We start from the raw sequence: 18,502 nt of genomic DNA, 5'->3' as shown, positions 1-18,502 counted from the left end.
TTTTGCCAGCACAGATGCAACTTATTCCCTTAGTTTCCTCGAAAATATTGTGTATGGCTGTCCAAAATCTATGTCAACAAAATTACAAAATTGCTATCTCCTCCGCGGAAAAAGGGTTGATCTTCTCATTATTCACAGTGAGAAATTAGAAACTTATGATAATCAGAATTATGTTGCCAGAATTTTGAAATATGGACCGAGTTGTTCTGTGTACAGAAGAAATTTGCTTCAGTTCAGTGAGTGATCTCCGTGTGTACAGATCATGGAGAATTGTGGGTAGCCTCACTTACTGTGCCTTCCCCTTCCAACGCCACTGCCCGGACTCAAGTCTCCTCTGAGAGCGGCACATCGTACATTCACACAGAGCGCCCTCACAGCTGATCTAATAAAATACTGATCCCGAGAAACTCACAGCGACCTATGTAAAGCGCCATCTTCTCACTCTACAAGTTCCCTTTTCTTTTGATGAATGAGGTGATATAAAATATCTACTACCAATATTTGATGTCTTACAGACTTTAACTAACGAGTAATGAATCTTTAGCAGTATTACCATGACAACAATTGAGGCTGTACTCACATGTGACTTCATAAATATATACCAAACTGGAAAAATTGAACTATATGCACATTTATTCTATTAAATGCGATTTTTTCCGCGAAAAAAACCAGCTGCTTTAGGGAAAACAAAACGCTGAAATACATGCATTTCACTTTACAGAAGCATTTGATGCACTGGAGTGAAGGCATTCTTATTACAGTGTCTTGCAAAGGCATAAAAAATCGGCCAAAAACGTTTCCTCAACGTTTTAAATCAAACAGTCTCAACTGATTTATACATTATGTTGCGTAATTGTAAACTAGACTTTGGACCAATTGAAAAGGATGATAGGTGCAGTTACAGGCAGCTTTTTACAGTATTAAGGTACATGTACTAATGCCATTTGTAGAAACAACTGCTTAACAATAAGATCAACGCACAAAATTGCATTTATAAATTAAAGTACAGTTTGTCATTTGAAAAAAAATATGTCCTTCTGAATAAATTTTCTAAATAAAAAATATAACATCAAAAGGCAATATATTTTCACTGTGAACACAAAGTAAATTTTTGTGACAAAACAATCTAGACACAACATAAATTTATACTGCTCGTGTCAATAATTTCATCGCAATATTAGATTTTTTTACCATGACACTGGAAATATGATTAGTGTAATTGTATGCTTTTGTATGAAATTTAAAATTTGAATGCCTGTCATGGAAGTAAAAATACATAACTTTTATCGTATCTAATAATATGGGTATTTCAGAAAGAATGTACTCTGGAAATCTTACAAACAATTTCAATGAGAAACATTTTTGACAAACAGTGAGTGGCATTCTCCACAGCTCAGGAAAACAGAGGGCAATTTGCATGTAATTTGCAATGTAATTTGTATATTCTTTTGTCATGAAAATATATTCTTTTATATGCTAATTACCTTACGAGTAAAACTTCTTAAAACCATAGAGAGGTGGCTTACTCATTAAGTACCTTACTAAGAACGGGGATTTCACCTAGGAAAGTGGGAAGCACATTTTGTAAATACATTTGGCAAGACTCCTGTGATTATGAATTTGGCATTTGAGAAAGAGATGTCATCCCAGTGTAGTGGAAGATGTGTGTTTGTACTGATACAAGAGTCCTTAGTGTCTTCAAACTGCACTCCATGGATTAATCAGTGTTAATTATTTTGTGTTAGGCAACTTTTTATTGAATTTCCTTTGAAGCAAGCTCTCTTTATAAGTGCATTATGCACAACAATGGTGTACAGAATTAATATTAAAGTCTCTTTTATACTGGCAAGACAGAGTTTTACAAAATAGCCATTTCTTCTTCTGCTGCAAGGTGGGAAGACACGCTTCCTTCGTTTTCTGCAGCATCAACACCTGGTTCTATTTTGACAGCAACTTCCAAAGGGCTTGTATGATCAGTTTGTTTTTCTTGCTTGTCATCTGCTTTGCCGTCTTCGTATTCGTCCGGCTCGATTTTCCTGATTCTGCCTTCGCCTTCTCTTTGAGGAACCTCTGCATAGTCCAAACACTTGACACAAGGCCCACACGACAAACCACCGGTGTTGTCTTTCAAGAACAGCGCAATAAATGCAGCACAGAACACAAAGACGACAGAAACCCAGAAACAGGCTGCGAAACCTTGTGCGAGGCTCGTTGCGCTACCAACGAACTCATAGAGTGCCCCGGACACCAAGATACCTGTCAACCGACCCAGAGCGTTTGCCATGTAGTAAAAACCGACGTTCATCGCAACTTTATCACCTTCCGAGTATTTGACGATTAGGTAGCTGTGAATCGCTGAATTGACGGCAAATATGAAAGCAAACACGAAAACACCAGTGGTGAGCACAGCTGTCATGGTGGACACATAATCATGCCGTACAGCATCAGAAAACTGGAAGAAGATGCCAAGTACCAGGGGACAACCAATTAGAATAAAACCCCACAGGGCACAACCCCATTTGTTGGCAGGACTCTGTCGCAGTGGATTCAATATCAACTGAGGACTCCAGCTTTGAATTTGACCATAGAGAATGATCCAACCAGCAAGATAGGCACCGACTGCGGCACGTTGCATTCCAATGCCATTCTCATCCCGCAGAAAGAAGGGCAGCGGCACTTCGAACCACAGGTCGCGAGAACCAAACAGGAAGTAGCGAGCCAGTGAGAGAGTATTGATATTGTAGTTCTTTCGGAAGACTGACTTCAGCTTGATGTTTTCCTTCCTCGTTCGTCCTAGGTCTTTGGTCAAACCACAAATGGCCAATGGAAGAGCGCATAGGACCAGAAAACACATCCCCGCCAGTGCAGCATAGTAGCTGATCATTAGTAGGGCAGATCCAAGAAAGTAGCCAACGCCTTTAAGAGTGTTCTTCCAGCCAGTTAATAAGCTGACAATCTTGAACAGTTTGGACTGCTTCTCATCTGGGGTAACTAACTTGGTCACCGTCTTGCCGCCAAGTTTGACCAAGTCTTTAGCTATCCCACAAAGCATCTGTGCCAGTGTGACGTATACGATACCCAGTGACTTACTCCAGTGATTTTGCCAGCCGAACAGCATCCCAATTCCAACTAGCTGCAAGATGAGACCAGCTATTAAGGTCTGCTTGATTCCCCAGCGAGCTCCAGCAACTCCGGCGAGCAAGTTTGTGAAGACGCCGGCCAGTTCATACAATGTGAACATGATAGCAGTCTCCCAAGCTGTGAAGTTCAAGTTGAAGGCATGAAGGAGAATAATCATTCGAATTGCGCCATCAGTCACAGTATACAGCAAATATGAACAGCTGATGATGACAAACGGTTTCAGAGCTTTAAACTGATGCTTGGCTCTTTCTTTCCTGCTTTTAGGTTTGCCCTCAAGTGGCTCATTTTTTTCATCCACAACCTGTCCATTGTCCTTTACAACTTGGATTTCCCCATCGGAGCAGCACTCTGGTATGGGTCAGCATCTTTTTGCTTTTCTGTTCCCACCATGTCCCCTTTCAGTTCCATGTTACTCATTTTTCAGGTCTCTGAAATTGAAATTGATAAAAAGGGACAAAATTAGTTAATTCACAAAGGTTTCGAATAATCATCCACAGGTTGGCAGCTAAAAAAAAAAATATCACTAAATCATTTTTACATACGTGTTTTGTGCGTTTTTGTTTCAAATTACCCTGTGCAAGGTTGTGATTTTGTTTGACATCTGGGTGCTTCTAGGTTTTAGCTTGAAATTCTTGAAAACAATTATGTAAATGAGGTCAAACTGGGTCATATTATGTCTCATGTGTGTTTGTCTCCTTGTCTGCTATGACCCAGTAAACAAACCAGGATGTGTTGTCGAGAGCTTTATTTGTTGTGTCTGTGAGCAAAAAATTTAAGTGCGAGAGAATTTAAGGGGTTTGTCAACAACCAGTAAGTTAACACCCTTGCTATACATGTATAGCTTGCAAATACAGTGTCTATCCGTGTAGAAAGAACTGTTATTGTTTACATTCGAATTCTAGTCCCGACTGCAATTCACTACTCAACAATAATAAAGCAATAGCGTTGATCGCGATTTGGGGTTTGTTACTAAATATAGCTGCACGCCCGCGACTTTTGGACAAATATGCTGAAATTCGAACAAATTTTGTCGTCGTATGTGCGGCTATTGTTGCAGCTTGTAGTCTCAGTAATCAATTCATACGAATGAGTGTGCCGCTAAATAGCCTTTATAACACTCGCAGGTTTTATTTTCGTCGTTTATGCGGAAAATGTGGACAAATGTTTATTTATGCATATTAATGAGAGAGAATAGTGACGTCATTTGCGATCAGCGCTATTTACACATGAACAGGCTGAGTAGACAAGCCGATCGAATATTGAGTGTCTCAACATGCTTTCAGGACTGTCTGTGAATAGTGACAATTGACCAATCAGATATAACCTTCCAAGCCAGCTGCACATCAGCAGAATTATGATGTTCATTCATATAAGTTACATTATATATACAGCCTTGATGCTACCAGTTAACCCTCTGAGTGCCAAAGTCAATTTTGGTCACCTTTATAAAATATATCCTTGTCAAATTTTTTCAAGTTTTTGCCAAAATTTTGATAAAAACTGTAGTCAATGAAATGTGATCTTCATTTGGTCCACAATTATCAAAAAAAATTCATAAAAGTTCATAAAAATTGGCAAAATGTTGCATTTAAATTTTGGTGGGAAAATCACAGCACTCAAAGGGTTAATGTTTTAGGTCAACAATCTGTAATAATAGAGGATGTACAATAGCCTTGTTCACGGTTACAGGTTTGTTACTAAATATAGCTGTACGCGCGCGACATCGGACACGCAGCTTGAAATGCGGACAAATTTTATCAATGTTGCATGCGTGGCTGTTTTTGCAGCTTGTACTCTGAGTCGTGAATATGTTTTTTAGTATTCACTGTTACACTAGCAGTCGCCCACTGAGATGTATTTTCGTCGTTCTTGCATGCGTAATTTTCAAAAGCGTAATCTAAAAATGCGGACAAATATTTATTTTTGCATATTAATGAGAGAACAGTGACGTAAACTGTGAACGGCCCTATAGTCTTGCAAACTGATGATTGCCTATGAAAGATTTTGTGGTTACTACATGCAGTTATTTTTGCAAAGGTTCAGGAATACAGGTATATGTCCATTAAAGGTAAAATGCACCTCGGGGACAGATATTTGGACTGTCTCACTTTTACAATATTCATTAGGCCTACTACTTGTGGGGACTCATTTTGAAGCTTATGATGTAAATGCACGTTTTGCGAACTTAGTTTTGTGAAAAATTGGGAATTATTTTCCCCTGTAGAGATAACACAGTGATAGTGGCCAATCCGAATTTCAACAGTCTGAAAATATTAGGTAATTTGTTCTCCAGTGCCAAACTTTGCATGGTGTCTCCCCGTATTTTGTTCTTGATTTTGAAAGAAAATAGTTGAAAGTTTGCTCGTGGAGAGTTTGAGCAAAAGTTTTAAATCTTTCATTTTCTAGGTGCAACTACCTTAGTTCTTTGGAAACCAGGGTAGCATTTCTCTCGTCGTCTAACATCTTTGTGTTTGATATTTGTGAGGGGAACTCCGGTAACATGACTCTGGGTCTCCAGTAAAAAGTTACCTGCCAGTGGGTAACAGCTTTTAAGGTAGTATGTGCCTCGAAAGTGAAAGTCTTAAAACTTTTGCTCAAACTTTCCTGAATGAAATTTTCAACCATCCTCTCACCAAATCAACAATAAAAATCAGGGGTCACCATGCAAAGTTTGGAACAAGCGAAACAAATTACGCAACATTTTGTGATATTTGATATTTAAAATGGCCACCATTCCTGTGTTAACTCCATTGTTTGAAAAAATCAAATTTTGTAGTTTCCAAAAATTAAGACGGTGAAAGTTTTTCTTTCTTTTAGAGCTTTAAAATGAGCCCCCACAAGTGATAGATCATAGAAGAATTGTACAAATTTGAGAATCCAACCATCTGTCCCAGAGGCGTGTTCTACCTTTACAAAAACACCGTAATACCAAGACAGTCACTACTACTGCCAATCACTGGGTGCTTAGCAAGTTTGTGAACTTGATCACAGTTTTATTCATTACAGCATCAATGTTGACTTTTAATGTTTCTGTTGATAACCAAGATTAGTTACTACATGTGTCTGTAAAGTTCTGATTATACGTCATATTTTGTTGACTGAGGCTTCGAAAGGACAACACAAAGTCAATTTTTATCGTCATCAGATGAAACTTTACGAAATTCATATTACCAAAGTGAGCCTTGCGCCCATTTAACTGAAATTTTATTGTTTAAGGGGATTTCTTCAGCACAGATGCTCTGCAGCAGCATTCACTTTGACACTATTTTGGATTTCAAGGAGAATAAAAAAGTACGCTACTTGTTCTGTCATAAGTTTGTGGCAGCCAAGAGTAAAATACATGGCTGTTTGTCATGCGACAGTAGGAAAATGCATTGCGAGGTCCCATCCTGCTGGTGTGATATATTGTAAAACCTTCCTAACAGAAAATCAGGCAATGCAAGATTTCCTTTGAACTGGTTAGTGCATACTGTACATGTAGATATACAATTCAGTCTAATAGTCAAACCACTTCATGAACTTGATTCATGGGATTCAAAGTACCTTGAAAAAAGTCAAAATTAAAGTCAACTCATTTGCACCAATTTGCATTTGCAGATGGCTATGGGGTCAGCTTTAATAATATTTTTTTATTGCTTTGCTTGTAAATATAGGATTTACATCACATTTGTGGCAATAAAAGTGTGATCCAAAAATAAGTTCAAATTTTCTTCAATATTACAGTATAATAACAGTAGCTAATAATAAATATAACTAGGTATTTCTTTGTATTAATAATTATAATTAGGTATTTTTATCAATAAAGACCACCCAGCCGGGGTGAGAGGTCGAGCTGGTCTCCATTGAATGACCTTGCTGTGTACATGTACCGTCAAGACGTCTTGCAAACTATCTGATCAGATAAAACTATCTGATCAGATAAAACTGACCAGGCACAAGAGTAACCACTTTAAAACTGCCAGGCAGTTCACAGTATGATGTACGAAGCATATGCCATATGCTGACGAAGCATATGCCATACATGCTGACGAAGCATATGCCATACATGCTGACTCGCATTTGCCATACTTGCTGACTCGCATATATTCTGACATAAATGATATAAATCACCATTCATGACATGCCTTTAGGGGATGCCTTCTAAGCCTCTGATGATTTATGAATCCTGATTGCAAACCTAGAAGTATTAGTTGACAAGCAGAGTAAAAATATAATTTGTTCAAGACAATGTTAAAAAGGACAATGTACATGTCCCTGTAACTTTTGATGCGCTTTAAAGTCTTTTGTTCAGTCTTTATCATAGACTTGGTTCAAGTCTGTGATTTGTGAATGTTTGAGTGGAGTGAACGCAATGTGATTTGTATTTTGCTTTCATGTGAAACGTGCGCGTGAGTGGACGCGATGAGTAGGGTGAACGCGATGAGTGGAGTGAACGCTATACAGCGGAGTTTCACCCGGAATCACAGACTTGGCTTTCTTGCACGATCTGCGTTGCTATAAATTATTCATGAGATTACGTTTTCTTTACTCATACATTATTCATAAGATGACATCACTAAATTTAAAACAGTGGGAGGAGTTACCAATTTACCCAAACGACACGTGCATAAAACTCACATGGCGTTGTTGACAAAATGTCGAGTGCGATCACTCCCACAAAAGTCAGCTCACGTGAAAATATCTGCGTTGTTTGTGGGGCCCATGTTGCAAAATGCGAAAATCGTCGCCGGTTATTCAAGGATGGAAAAAGACACCGTCCTTACAGTTGTAGCCTGTTCTCTTACGTGCCCAAAGCGATGGAAATCAAAACAATGTGGGGCGACTAGCGACTTCATATGTCAGTGATTTTCCGCTGCCGGTTGGTGCGCAGACGAACACATCTTTTCCCTCAATGTAACTCTCAACAAGCTTTCTTTGGTAATCTCGCATGATTAGCAATGGTCGACCGATGTAAAAACTTGATGCCATTATTCGCCCAGATATAAAACGTACTCGATGTATAGCTTTGCACGGAGATGACAACAAACTTTTTAATGCATGCAGAGGTTTATTAGCATGCGTTCTTCTTATTGGCCAGAATAACGGCGGGGCTGTCAATCATTTTGTGTTTGCTCTACATCACTGTGTACACAGTCCGTCTCACCGCCTGTACTTTGCAAGAAGTCCAAGTCGGTGAATCCGGCAGAAACTAACTCACTACTGCGCAGACTCAAACGTGACGCATTCAATCGCTGGGAAAACTAGCGTGAGCTGCCAAATTCCGGATAGGTTTGTACGAAATAGGAGAGACCATAGACCTTCCATTTTTAAGGTCTATGGAGAGACACAGGAGAAACTATTATAACTATTATTGTACTTGGGCCTCAGCCCAAGTACATTTGTTTTCATTCCGTGGGAAAAAACTGTAAGGTATAACCATTTCTGGCTGAGACCAGGGAGGGCAAAATGTATTGGCTTCATCTTTCTTGGCATAATAAATGGCGTAATGATGTTAACTGAATGGAAGTGCTGCTCTCAGCCAGTCTTGAATAAGTGAGATGTGAATATAAATGCTTCTCTATCTGAGTTTTTGCCACAAAATCTTCTGAATATAATCAAAATGTGCATCGAAATGCAACAATTAATGCACCCTCCGTTTACTAGGCGATGGCACGACCTTTGCTACACCCACTGGACGAGCCAAAGTGGGAGGGGTAATTTCGGTTTGGTCGAACAGGAGGGCTCGAGACCAGAATTTAACATTTAAACTTGAAACATGTTTAATCACTGACAAGATGTGGATTAATGTTAATCAAAGAGAAAGTTTGAAAAGGAAAGGTTTTATATCCCGGACACAATGAAAAACATTACGACTGGAAACTGTACCCCCGGTTGAGAATAGTAACGCCCACAGCGATGGAGAACACTTATCCTTGAGCTGAGAAAACCAGACCATCATTTCGAAATAGAGCTGCAGATTCGAGAAGCTCGTTAAAAATAGCTAGGTACACCCCGTAAGGGGTGCTTTCGAGTCTTGAGGGCAAATTTCGCCTCCTTCATTTAGAAATCGTACGTTTGTTTTTCCAGGGGAACACATCATTTGACACAAAATTTGCATGAAAAGGGGTCGCCAGTAAGCACGTGGTCAAATCTGGCATAAGAAACAATATGAAATGTTGGTAAAGCCAGTCCAAAATAAACTGATTTGAACTTTTGTGTTTTGTAATTTATACCACTGCAGTAACATGACTTTTTTTTGACAACATCACACAATGTAATACGTTTTGAAACTGAATACTCCGACGTATTCTGTGTCCCCTTTGCTAAAAAATACGGTATGCCGATTACCATGTAAGGAGATGATGACGTCAAGACAGATTTGTAGTGCGTTTGGTCTTGGATGGTGCACGAAGTTTTGTCGAGGTAGCTTGTGTATTTATTTCCTAAATGGCAGATATTAGGGTCGATCTAAAAGGCCGAAAAATGTTATGATACTCTAAGCGAGCTGAACTCCAATGCGAATGGTTGGATAATTTGGAGGATGTCTAGACTGATCTCGTCTCATTTATTTGGCGGTCAGTATTGAATTTCAACTGCGTCACAAGTTTGCGTCGAACGGTCAACGAACGATATTTTAGAAATCTGGAGACATGGCACATCGCAGTTTTATTTTAGTATTTTATATTTTACAAAAGATGTAAGAAGCAATGATTTTGTTGAAAATTCTGAAAAAAATATAGGAAGATTTGATCGCGAACACATTTTCACTTGGGGGTCAACTAGCCCTGCGTACGATGCTGTGTGTTCCGCTACAGCTACCGCCGGGCGCCCCGCTCACCACAGCCCTGCAAAGACCCGTACGTTGGGTCGGTGACTTCAAATCCATTTTGGGACTTGACGTAAAAAGCCAAATTACTGCCGAAATTCAGCGTTCTTGGGCCCAAGTCGTATCCCAGCCTACCTCAGCTACTCGATCGCTTCCAAAAATGACAGTCTTTTATTCACTTCTCGTAAATAACCGTCGATGTCGGCAACTCTCTCGCTGGCCCTGCGTACGATGCTGTGTGTTAGCTGTAGCACATAGCATCGTACGCAGGGCTAGGGGTCAACATGGGGTCGCAGCCATGTTGCCTCAAAACTTATTTCTGTCTGCACTCAAAACTCAAAAATGTCGCATATGAACCTGAAAAATCGATGTAATTTTGTCAAACTTCGGCGAAATTTCAGCCTATAGACAAAATTTCATCTAGGTAAGGTAAATTTACTGAAATTTGATCGACAAATAATCCTGAGCGTGAACGTGACAGCTCGCCTTCTCCGGGAAGTCATGCATCCGGCCACAGTCGCTCGAGAGCTATTCAGCTCTGGGACTATTCGCCCCATAGACGAGTATACAGAAGCGAGAAATACCTCGCTTCTGTATACTCGTCTATGGGGCGAATAGTCCCAGAGCTGAATAGCTCTCGAGCGACTGTGATCCGGCCAGCTGCCCATATGGCCGGGTGCATGAGATTGTTTTCAAGCGACGGCGGCAGACCGTACGGGGCTCTGGATATGAACCTACCGCCGGTGTAGCTGTAATAACTGTTGCGTTGTTTTTAATCACCACGGACGAAGTCCGAGGGGACTTATAGGTTTGGTCATGTCCGTGCGTCCGTCCGTCCATTCACGCCTACAGTACCCAACCCCATACAGATGCACGTCGATTTGTTTCACAATGCTATCAAATCTGGCCGTGTTAGAGGACTTTTTAGTTTACACCTCCATAGACTCCCATGTATAAGGCAGTTCTCCATAGACTCGCATGTATGATGCCAAGAAAAATAAAAATTTAGTTTCTCATCGTATTCATATTGCCTAAAGAATGCAGTGACACAGTTTTTTTGTCCCCACGGATAAAGTCCAGGGGGCTTATAGATTGGCTCATATCCGTCAGTGAGTGCATCAGTGAGTCCATCGGTTCACGCAGATATCTCAGACATTTTGACAAAATATCATGTGACCTTGGTGACCTTTGACCTCAAAATAACATTATTGTCCATGACTCAGTAACCACAAGTGCTAAACCTTTCATATTTGGTATGACGGGACACCTTATGATGCCACATATTGCACTCCATTAATTATGTGCATATCTAATTATGAGCGAGCCAATAGAGCAAGAGGTCTGATTTCTGGTATATAGGGATAAGTTAACAATATAATTTGTTTGACAAAACTTCACGTGACCTCAATGACCTTTGACCTCAAATATACATATTTGTCCACAACTCAGTAACCACAAGTGCTACACCCTTCATATTTGGTATGAAAGGACACCTTATGACACCATATATTGTACCTCATTAATTATGTGCATATCTTATTTTGAGCGAGCCAATAGAGCTAGAGGTCTGATTTTTGGTATATAGGAATAACTTAGCAATACAATTATTTGGACAAATATATATATTTGAGGTCAAAGGTCATTGAGGTCACGTCACAGTTTTGCTACATCCTTCATATTGGTATGATAAGACACCTTATGACACCACATATTGTACCTCATTAATTATGCGTATATATAATTTTGAGCGCGCCAATAGAGCTAGAGGTCTGATTTTTGGTATATAGGAATAACTTAGCAATACAATTATTTTGACAAAATGTCACGTGACCTCCATGACCTTTGACCTCAAATATATATATTTGTCCACAACTCAGTAACCACAAGTGCTACACCCTTCATAAATGGTATGATGGGACACCTTATGACACCACATATTGTACCTCATTAATTATGCGCATATCTAATTCTGAGCAAGCCAATAGAGCTGGATGTCCGATTTTTGGTATATAGGGATAACTATAGGGTAGAAATCTAAATATGCCCATCTAAATATTAGACATCTACCATCGAGAACAAAAGAAATTTGCTGTAATTTGAATATTTAAGGAGTTAAGCAATTCCCGCTATAAATAAAGAACCCCTGCCTCAAACTCCACAAAAGTTGCTAGACATATTTTGCCGTTGTCATGCCATTGCTTCGTTTAATAACCAGTAATCAAATGCCTCATTGACAGGAGGAAATTCAAGACCATATTTGAATAGTAGTATATATTGTCCTCAAAATTACTCTATCACGGCCCAAGTACTCATTGCCTTCAGCAATACTGCCTTGTTATAAATGATTTTATTTTTGAAAAATTCACCGACTTGAACCAAGTCTATCTTTATCAGTGTTGGAGCCAGTAATGTTAACCCTTTGAGTGCCGTAATTTTTCCCACCAAAATTTTAGTGCAACATTTAACCACCATTTTTTTATGAATTTTCTGTAATTTTTTGATAATTTTGAACGAAATGAACATCACATTTCATTGGCTACAGCTTTTTATCAAAATTTTGGCAAAAATCTGAAAAAAATTGACTGGGGTATATTTTGTAAAGGTGACAAAAATTGACTTTGCACTCACATGGTTAAACTAGGTAACACTGTGACCCACTACTATTTATTTTTGGGACATTTTGCACAATTTGAAGACAACATGCATTAGTTTTCAATCAAATTTTGTGTTATAGGTAACAAATTAGTTTGATAAAACAAATTCATGCTACCAGGACCACGTGCACGTCACTGCACTTGAATATTGGGTAATTGTGGCTGTATGCTCTACATGTATGTGCTGCCAATTCAAGCTCAGTACTGTTGTCGGACTACAAGCAAACTATATTATCAAGTGCAGCATTTAATTATTTCTAATCACAGCTCCGACAGTATGTAAATTTAAGCCTCAAAATAATCATGCAAAACAAAGGTCATCGTCATCAGTAACAGATATTGCTGGCAGACTACACCCAACACAGTCAGCTCACGAGTGCGCCTGAGGTGACCTGCAGTATGCAAGAATGCGGGACAATGGGTTCCATTTTAGGGACATTGTTGCAAGGGCGTGTCCTGGCTGCAACATTGCTTTATGACGTAATTTTTTATTCCATTACTGAAACCATGTCAAAAACCATGTTCATCTTATCAAGACACCCTGCAACAGATTGGCCCAGCTGTGGTATAAGAATTTAGGCCAAATTAAAAGAATGTGATTATTTACAGTTTGAAAACTAGGGCTATTATGTAGCTTATTGGCTTTCTGGAAATGACTCAATAATGACTTTGAGTTCCAGCTAACCAATTGCCTAAAAAACATTCAGAGACGCTGCACAGTCTAATGAGAGGCATCACTCTATTAGTTTTTGGAAAATTCCTTGCCTTGTGCTGTGTCCATCTCAAATAAAGAGCTTTGTGTCCATCTCAAAAAAAGAGCCTTGATGGATGAGGACACAGATAGTTAGCACCTTGTGGTGGAAATTAATGTTCGCAGTTCATTTAGGGAGTGGAAGGGATCCAGGTATGCCGGTAATTTTTTACAAAGAGTGGTTGCCTCAGGGTGTTTGACCCCAGTTTAAGGTCACTAGGTTCAGTACAGGTTGGTCACTGGCAGCCATGTTGGATCTCAGATTTCATTCTCACTATTCTACGCTGCTAAATGAGACACAAAAAAACTTTACTCTGAAGCTCAGAGGGCTTAGGCACACTGGTTTATGTGCTTTGACTTTGGAATTTGAGGCGAAGTCTTTGGGTTTAGAGTCATTCACACTTAAAACAGTTTGATAAGAGGGCAACTGTACGTAAACACTGTTTTTCGTAAATGTGGAACAGGGTGTGGGTAAAAGATGTACGGAACATAAACTATTGTCATTTGACTGCAGGAAAGGCAACTAACTATATACTACAGTGTAACTAAACTATATACTACATGTGTCATGTTGTTTAACCCTTTTCCTGCCAAGTCCATATTTCACTACCAGGTCAAGATGGTTAAAATTTAACGAAACACATCATATTCCATATGGTGTATTTTAACATAATACTGTACATCTGAAAGCTGTTGAAAACATAAATACTGTAAACTTTATTTTTTTGGACTAAAGATGCTATAACAGACCAAGCCAAGTGGGTGAAAATACATCGTGTTTTGGCTCAATACTGCTTTTTACTGACTTGGCTGATGGGGAAGTGAGACAATCTGGCAGGAAAAGGGTTAATGCCAAGGCTGTTGCTGACATACATGTACCGGTATCATATCACTTAGTTACAGCCGGAGATGGGGGTGGGGAGATCAGATGTTTTGTACCAAATTGGAGCAATTTAATGTGGCCACTGACAACATACAGAGAGGGGGGCCGTTCTGTAAAGGGCCGGTAAGATGTAAAATGATACAGGACTGCTACAAAGTGCCCACTATCAAGAGATGATTGCACTGTAAGGGTGACTGCTGGGACAAATTTGAATGGTAATTGCATATTTTGAGGTACATGACCTGTTTTCAGGAATCAACAACAGATAACGGTAAACACTGAACCAGAATTCATAACAGACAGATTTGAATTAATAACTCAATTACAAATTTTTTATAATTGAGTTATATAAGTTGCCATGCCTTAATACTCTTTCTGCAAAGTCTTGCTTGATTTTGACATCCAGGTGATTGCCAGTATATGATTTGAATGATACATTGCTATTATTTCAAACTTTTTGGCTGGAGGCCAACAGTACTGACAAAAAGCAATCTATTAAATCCATATCTATCAGTCAGGCCGAATTTTGAAATGCAGACTGAAGTCACTGTGACAAGGACGTTTAGCAAGGTCACCTTGGAGTTCAACCTGCACACTATAATATGCATGCTGATGTCAGCACATGATGACTCGGCAGATTTACAGCTGCTCCACTGGAACACTAACAGATTACAGTGTCCCCCCCAGCTTTGCAATCTTTCCTGCAGACGTTCCGTTAATCAATCTGCACGCTTCATGAGCACAACCACAAGCAAGTTGTTGTAATCATTATGCTAATGCCGCATTGTATCAGCCAGTATAGCAGTGGAACAAGGCATAGTACATAAACAAAGGATTCCATTCAGTTGTACTGAAGTGCATGGCTACAGGTTCACTCATGGACACCCTATCGTTTATGGTTCATTCCACAAACCTGCATGAAAGATACAGGGTCTACCCTCTGGCTAGACACTAATTTACATGTAAAAGCTTAGAGACAGACAGTGGAGCGGCTCCACTGTCTATAGTTGAAAGCAATGCAGAAAACATCAACAATTAATGCAGACATCGGATTAAGCAATGCAGGCCCGGGGCAGGAACCATAGCTCCGGGAGGGGACGGACAGACCACAGCACGGTAGAGGGACCATGGATAAACTAAAGCACAACAAATTATGGGCCAATGCTAAACTGTTCAACATTATTCTAGATGATATATTGCTATTCAACCTCAGACAAATACTCAGGAGCAAAATCAGCATGTGAATTGTGGATCCGGTTTACACGCATTTGACTATTTCACTCAGATGTTCCCAAGTGCCAGACCTCAGCCTCAGGCAAACACATTGACAAATTTCCAAAAACAGCACAGGGTACAGGCCTGGAATAACCAGAGTCATTACAGCTTTGCATTTGGTACAGGACCGAGAGCTCACGGATTATCAATCTACTCTAACTTCCAAGCAATTGGTGGAGATATAAGCCATGGCAAGATGTAGCCGTAATGGGGCTGTCAAATCACAGTGTGATCATTTGACGCTACATGTACGTTTCGAAACCAAATATTTCTGTAAAACATAACGATCTATATATCGGGTCTAATATTGATACTAGACAACACAGGAAAGACTTGCTTTCTATCGCGGCATGCCAGATTTGCGAAATTGCTGATATTTTTCCTCAGGTTGGGACTCTAATAATCTATACTAGACAATTCCATAATGATTTTGCCTTGCGTCTAGACATTCCTGATCTGTGAAATCACAGATATTTACTTCATATTTATCGGCAATTGGGACTCTAATATCGATACTAAAATTACTTGCCTTGTGTCCCTGGCACGTCTGGTCTATGTAAATTTGCCGATAAATATTCGGAACTCTAATATCGATACTAGTTGATTCTAGACTTTTATATCACGGGTAAATATCCAATAATAGGCTATATATGAGATTTTACCATCTCACAGATCTTGACAAGCCCCACTTTCTCAATCCGACTCTAACTTCGATAAATTAAATAGGGTCTTGTGTTTTCCTGTTTTTATCTCCATGGTTTGTGCAGAGGGGGAAAGCGTCTTCTTTACGACACAAACGCACGTGGAAAACTAGGGGCTACATCGCTGCCAGCTACAGTACAGTAGCTCGATGTTTTGCCTGGAGGTGTCGGTTGGACAGCAAGTCTAGTTTCATCGTCCAACCCACAACCCCATACAAGAATGCTGCATAGACACACTATAGTATGGTCGATGTTGCTACTTTTGGGAAGCACGCGTGTAACGCTTTGAACACATGGCACCGAACATGCGAAGGCGTACGTACGGTATACGGCTGTTGAACACAGTAGCGTGTGGTTCGATACACGGCGGTCGCTGCGGTATGCGTTAAAAAAACCCTTTTTCTAATGCATATACCACAGCGGCCGCCATGTATCGGAACAACACGCAACTGTGGGTATAAACATAGACTCTCGAGAATTTTCTCGAGAGTCTATGGTATAAACCATCGATATAGCTGAACAAACATTCTGAGGAAACCATCCGGATCCGCGACAGAAACATTGCATGTTGCTCTCCTATATGTGACTATAACATACTGTACCTGCAGACGTTTGGTGATCACTGCATTTGGTAGTGAATTTTATCATCAGATTTATTCAGACATGTTAGGGTGTGCTGTCTTCGTTGACGTACGACACGGTGGGTAGAGTTGCCGCGGCGCTTGTATTTGATTACAGCCACCGACCTTCTCGACGTAACATAAACAATCATGTGATGATTACCCTGTATCATGTGCATGCCATGCCCACGCGTTCAATTGATTGAGCAACGCTGGCCACAAATGATTTCGAAAGTTCCCGCCTTTTCATTAACATGACAAAGACATTGCCTTGCCGACGCTCTGCAGAAAGTTGACCTGACTGTGGATGCAGTATTTCCTATTCCCAGGCTATTGTCATCCCCTCGTGAGTACGTTGTATTTTCGAACTTCCACCAGTGCTAAAAATTCTTAAATGAACTGTGAAAGTCTTTTCCCCACCGAAAGTGCCTGATGCCGATGTCAGCGCAAAATTTCTAACCCCTCCTCAATCACGTTTGTGGAACCTGGCTTTCCTCCGTCGTTTTATCAAAATTTTGAAAAAACATTTTAAAATATTCTCAGTTCAGCATGTGCCATGGTTTGAACGTGGATGTGCGAGAGGCCAGCAAGTCGACTAAGTTGCGTAGTCGACTGGAAGATTTATGGCAGCGGACAGCCTTTACACACAGAAAAAAAACCATGTGATGATACCCACCGTCCGCGTCCAGTTGACACGGTTGGTTTGTTTCATCATACGACACAGTCCAGTCGACAGTCTGCTTAGCGCTTCTCGGCTCTCACGTTGAGTTGTACCCCTAATCTCAGTTACACACAACTTTCGTAAAGTGTGGCAGGTAATTGAATGCCCACCGATGCATACACACGCTATCCCTGAAGGTATTAAATGCCGCTCTGACAGTTGCAAAAAGGGTCATGATAAATGTGCACAGTCATACATACATACCTTGCGTATCAATCGATGGTGCTGATTGACAATCATGTCAGTTGACCATTCATTAATCTATTCGTGCTCGTAGTGCTGTGTACTACAGTTTGTGTGAGACTCAAATCGACTGGTTGTCGGCTTCGGGTTCGTAAGTAGAAGTATGTGACGCACTTAACAACAGCAGGTAGGCGGCAACGGTATTGTATTGACACTCGCCGAAATGCCAGCACTGAACAGCTCAGTCTGCGCTTGATGCCAAAGTGCGACGATCTGTCGGGCGGTCAATTGAGGTTATGCCCTATTTTGAGTTGCGCATGCTCCATGCGCATGCTCGTATGAGTCCCACAAGACCTTGAGCCCAGTTCCGATGACTATAGGCCTATCCCTTTCACAGTTTATATCGAGTGAGAATCTGCATATTGTTATGACTTTGATATGCGCCTATAATTAACTAAAGACAGTCGGCAGAGTGAATGGCAGGAATGTCGCTCCCTTCAACATCTGTCAATATAGCCCGACGGTCGCTTTAACAGAATTTTACCCTTAAAAAGGCCTGAAAATTTGATTGTAACAACCTACAATAAACTGACTGACATTAACCCCCTGCACGTGGTGCATTAAACATGTTAAAAGGGATACAGTCGTTGGAATTGCGATCGAAGATCGTATGGAACCCATACAACCAATCTAAACACTGTATCCAAGGTACCATAGTGATTAGTGAAAGTTGAAACATGCCTGTCATAATCTACATCGTAAAATTTA

General features: G+C 40.2%; 1 protein-coding gene across 2 annotated transcripts; it reads right to left on the bottom strand.

Annotated features, from left to right (window-relative positions):
* Positions 1–615: 615 nt before the first annotated feature.
* LOC139145489 (uncharacterized) lies at positions 616–18,047 on the bottom strand. 2 transcript variants are annotated; one of them, XM_070716696.1, is made up of 2 exons: positions 17,756–18,047; positions 616–3,569 (listed from the first exon to the last, which is right to left on the bottom strand). In XM_070716696.1, the coding sequence occupies exon 2, from the start codon at positions 3,296–3,298 to the stop codon at positions 1,859–1,861; it is 1,440 nt and encodes a 479-aa protein (XP_070572797.1). In that variant the 5' UTR covers positions 3,299–3,569; positions 17,756–18,047; the 3' UTR covers positions 616–1,858. The 2 variants fall into 2 exon arrangements, with proteins under 2 accessions (XP_070572797.1, XP_070572798.1); XM_070716697.1 differs by lacking the exon at positions 17,756–18,047 and adding an exon at positions 16,813–16,977.
* Between the last annotated feature and the right edge of the window lie 455 nt (positions 18,048–18,502).

This window comes from Ptychodera flava, chromosome 12, assembly GCF_041260155.1.
Source record: "Ptychodera flava strain L36383 chromosome 12, AS_Pfla_20210202, whole genome shotgun sequence".
Classification (NCBI taxonomy): domain Eukaryota; kingdom Metazoa; phylum Hemichordata; class Enteropneusta; family Ptychoderidae; genus Ptychodera; species Ptychodera flava.
This window is presented reverse-complemented; position numbering and strand designations above follow the sequence as displayed.

Excerpts from the sequence above, each read along its gene's own strand:
- LOC139145489 (XM_070716696.1), bottom strand. The coding sequence starts at position 3,298 with ATGATTATTCTCCTTCATGCCTTCAACTTGAACTTCACAGCTTGGGAG.